Here is a 4548-nt window from a genome sequence, read left to right as displayed (position 1 = left end):
TGTTTGATCAAGCACTAGTGTAGTTTATAAGTTTATCAAGTTTTGAACTGACCTACCCTACAAAATAAAAGCATGCCATGATTTCTTAAACTGCAATTAAAAAATATACCACAAAAAATGCCTCAGTGATGAGCCCTGGTCCTTCCAAGAACTGCAGCAGTTCCCTGGAGAGGGGTGGAGATTAGCAAACACTTTTCATATGACAGCTTTCAATATGTTTATTTGCATAACTGGATTACAGAAGTGCATCAATGTGCCTCTAAATCTTATTATTGTTTATTACTCTGGATATCAGACAAAACAATAATTAAATTGGGTAGAGATTCTTGGGGCTCAGTTAACAGAATTGAGGCTCAGTCAATGTAGCTGTGCTTTGTTCTCTGCCCTGTGAAACCCCCAGACCTCAAGCTCAGGACTGGACCTCTTTTGTGCAGGGAAAGCCTGGAAAAATGGCATTGGTGGACCAAGGGGGCTGTGGAGGAGAGAGAAGGATCTTCAGGAGCCCACAGCTGAGGAATGCAGATTATTTCAGGGTGCATCTGAAAACCTGCTTGTGAGGGGGGCCTGAAACAAGGGCAGGCTCTGAGCTTTCTGCTGCAAATTCACATCCTGACAGAATCAAGGCATGTACAGGTTAAACCAGCACTTAGATGAGGGTTCCAGCTGTGCTGGGCATCTCCAGGAGCTGCCAGACCTTGGCAGTGCTCTAAGAGCAGCTCCAGAGGCAGCCTGAAGTGAGATATTCCCAATGCATTTGTCACTGTGGGAACAATCTGTGCACTGAACAGCCCTTCATTTCTGTCTCGAGGAAAAGCAAATTGAGAGAGAAATCCATGTTTGCTTCATGCAGCTCTTGGCAGCCACCATCTCCAGTCATTATTGTTCAAGAGAGCATGAATAAGTCAAACTGCAGTGATGGTAAATGAGGGAAAAATATGATGTGTAAAGAGGAAAAGATCCCAGGACTGCTGTCGTTTAGAAAGTCTGGGAAGACTCCACTGGGCTTTGGATCCCTCTGGGTGACAGCACTGTCTGTATTTAGTGCAGGAGGTTGTAGACATTATAAGCCACCTCAACGTTAATTAACCTTTACAAATTGAAAAATTAGAGTTTGAATTTACTTAATTCCACAGAAGAAAAATCTCTAAAAGTCAGGATTTTTTTGTTATTTGAAGCTGCTTTTTGCATTGTTGTTTCGGTGCTCTCTTGGTGTCCTGCTCTCTGTACTCTTTAAAAGATTCCTGAAAATGAGATTGAAAAGCTTTTAAAATCAGGTTGGTTTTTTTGGAAGTGGGCTTTTTGGCTTTTCAAAGTGACCGGTTATTCCAGTAACTTAATATATTATGCTTCAAGGAAAAACCATTTCCTGAAATTCAGCAAAAGCAAAACATTCTTTAGAAGGTCACTCAAACCTTTAAACTGAGGTAAGAAAGGCAGGCACACATAATCACAGAGTGAATGCAAGTAATGCCCAATTTAAATTGACCTTCTTCATTCAGTGCCTCTGTAATCAGCTTTTAATGTCCTCATTACCAGCAGTAGAACAACTTGAAATTGTAGCAAGTTTGTGAAATGGGATTTCAAATGTTTTCCCAACACTTTTCCCAGGGTGTGATCTGGGGGATGTTTTTATCAGATTAATTTTATTGAAGCACGATGAGCAAAATGATTTTCACAGATTCACAGTAGGATTACATTTGCAATCTAAAGCAACCATCCTCTCTCTTCCCCCTCCCCTCATGTCTTTTTGCACTGCCCCCAGCAGAGAAGTCTCTGGCCATGTGCAGTTGTGGTCAGAGAGATGTCCTTGCTGACCATGGCCAGAGCTGCCCCTGGACTTTGCTGCTTTTTTGGCTTATGGCAATTCAGTGCCAGAAAGTTTCTCATGCTATACCAATTGCATCTGAGCGGGTTGGAAAAAAAACCTCTCAGAACTTTGTCCTGTGCACTTAACTGTTATACCAGATATTTTCAGGGAGGAAGAAACTAGAAACCATTAAGTTGATTATAGCTTCTAACTCCCTTTGAAAGGTGAATTTCAAAGGAAATTGTTTCTTCCGAAAAGACTCCTCCAAAGGAGACTGCCTGCCCTCCTCTGAGTTTGGCAGCTCTTTGACTGGCCATGCAATGCTTGTGCTTGGCTCGAAATCCACAGCCCCTTCAGCCTTCTGTCTCTTAGGGCACCTCCAGAATGGCAGTGCCAAAGCCTCTGGCTCTCTCTGGAGATCAAAGCTGATGGCAGCATTGCCACATATCAAAATCAGGTCCTCAAGGAATGATGGAATTCATTTCAGCGCTGACAAGGCTGTGAGGACAACGCAGCTGACTTGCAGTAGGGCAGCGAACTGGGGCTGCATGAGGAAATGGCCCTGACCCAGAAAGGACTACAGGAATGCTGTAAGTCCTCTGCCCTGGAGCCTGTGCTAAGGAATGGACTCTGTATAGACACACAGATTTCATTTTTACCCAATCCAAAACACTCCCTCTTTGAGATATTTAGGCTCCACATTCATCCTTGCTTCTCTTTGTCCGCAAAAACCATGTCTGTACTGACAGTAATATCCAACGCAGATAGAAAGGATCCCTGTATTTTATTGTGCTTACATCTCCTTGGCTTCTAACTCCAATCAAAACAATAAAGATATTTTTGAGGCATGACATCTGCCTGTCATTCTCCATTAGAAGTGGAGGTGCTGGGGAAGATGCACATGGGACCTCTGTTGTAATAATTGAGCCCTAAAGGCAAATGTCAGGAATGAGGACTAATTAAAAGCGGAAAAGACTTACAATGTTCATGTACAAAGGAGGGGCACTCCCACCAGCTCTCATTTACAGCACCACACTGGCCATAATGCAGTTTGTAGCGGGTCCAATTTTCTTCTTCCTCCAGGCAAACATTTTTTTCAGCTCTCCCCTGAAGCTGTCATGGAGCCAGGCATAGAGGAAGGCATTGGTACAAGCAGACATCATTGCAAACCAGTGGCACAGCAGCTGGATGAAGTTGAAGTACTGCTTGTCAATCAAGCTGATGTCGATGTCCTTTATCATGTTGAAGATGTGCAGGGGCAGCCAACAGACTCCAAAGGCTGCCACCACTAAGACCAGCAAGCGAAAAGTCTTTCTCCTCCTGGCACGGTCCCACTCAGCTTGGCCCTGGGTGACGTTGCCTGGGACTACACGGTTCTTCAGCTTGACTGAGATCCTCAGGTAGGACAGGGAGATGACAGCCAAAGGCAATACATAGGTGATGATGAGGGTGCTGTAGGCGTAAGCCAAGCGATCTCTTTTCTTGTGGAACCAAAACTCCTCGCAGATGGAGAAGTCCAGCTCCGGGAACTCCGCGTGGTAGGTGTGCACCAAGGCTGGGGCAGCCAAAGTGCAGCTCAGCAGCCAAATAGCAGCCAGGATGTAAGCACAGATGGGGATGGTGAGCCTCCTGCGGAATGGGTACACCGTGGCACAGTACCTGTCCACAGCTATGACAGTCAGGGTGAAGACAGACACAAACACCGTGACAGGTTGCATCAGGAAAACAAAGTAGCACATGAAGCGCCCGTAAACCCATCCCCGGGGCTCAAAGGCATAGGCCAGGGTCAGGGGCACACAGGTTGCACACATAAGCATATCTGAGAAAGCCAGATTGCCTACCAGAAAGTTGGTGACGTTGTGCATTTTTTTTGTCTTGCAGATGACATAGATGAGAAGGTAATTCCCAATGACACCAATAAAAACCACCAGCGAGTAGCAGGGGATGATGAGTGGCTTGAAGGACTGAACAAACTGGAGCCCTGAGAATAAATTGCTGGTGTTGCTGTGAATCGCAGAGAGGAAGCTTTGGGAGGTTAAATTGTCCGAATTCATCATTTTCCTCCTTTTGTTGTCTGCCGTCAGCTGAGTGAAGTAGTTAGCACTGCGCTGCTCCCGCACTCAATCGGTGGGGATAATGAATGGATTACTGGCTGTCCAGAGGTTACCACATGGATAGCAAACAAGCAGCTGTAAATGCAAAAGGTGAACTTGTAACCCTCAAGAGGCAGCTTTCAGCAAATCCTAAGAAAAATCAAATACAACCAATTCCCATTAAAGTCCTCCTGTATTTACTATTAAATCTAGCTTTTGACAGCATGCCACTTAATAAACATTTAATGCAGTGAGTACTTACTGCTGGGGGGTTTTAATCCCATATGATTTTCCTGTGGATGCCAAGAAGTGCCCTAGATGTCTGTCTTCTGCAAATCCAGGAGCGTGTGTGTGTGTGTGTCAGAGAGAGAGAGAGAGAGAGAGAATATATGAGTGAGAAAGAGGGCGATGTGCATTTACAAGCTAAGTGGAGATCACTGTTTTTAAACAGTCTTCGTTACTAGGTCATGACAGATTCATGTATAAGCTTTTATCCCCATTGGCTGCCCTGGGTATTACGTTGCTCTTTGTGTGTTTTTTTACTGATAGTAATTAGTTCTAGAATATCCTTTCAAAAATTCCACACTCCTTCCAGTGCATCTATAATTGCCCCTCACATCTGAAAATCAATTTACTTTCATTACCATG

The 4548-nt window shown here is 44.5% G+C and overlaps 1 protein-coding gene across 2 annotated transcripts; it reads right to left on the bottom strand.

Moving 5' to 3' along the window:
- Window positions 1-2829: 2829 nt before the first annotated feature.
- Window positions 2830-4236, bottom strand: PRLHR (prolactin releasing hormone receptor). Of its 2 annotated transcripts, none has more exons than XM_053949704.1 (2): window positions 4163-4236; window positions 2830-3996 (listed from the first exon to the last, which is right to left on the bottom strand). In XM_053949704.1, the coding sequence occupies exon 2, from the start codon at window positions 3862-3864 to the stop codon at window positions 2830-2832; it is 1035 nt and encodes a 344-aa protein (XP_053805679.1). In that variant the 5' UTR covers window positions 3865-3996; window positions 4163-4236. The 2 variants fall into 2 exon arrangements, with proteins under 2 accessions (XP_053805679.1, XP_053805678.1); XM_053949703.1 differs by having other exon boundaries at window positions 2830-4050; window positions 4163-4215.
- Between the last annotated feature and the right edge of the window lie 312 nt (window positions 4237-4548).

This window comes from Vidua chalybeata, chromosome 8 (genome assembly GCF_026979565.1).
Source record: "Vidua chalybeata isolate OUT-0048 chromosome 8, bVidCha1 merged haplotype, whole genome shotgun sequence".
NCBI classification, from domain to species: domain Eukaryota; kingdom Metazoa; phylum Chordata; class Aves; order Passeriformes; family Viduidae; genus Vidua; species Vidua chalybeata.
The sequence above is the reverse complement of the archived record's forward strand: the minus strand, read 5'-3'. Positions and strand labels throughout refer to the sequence as shown.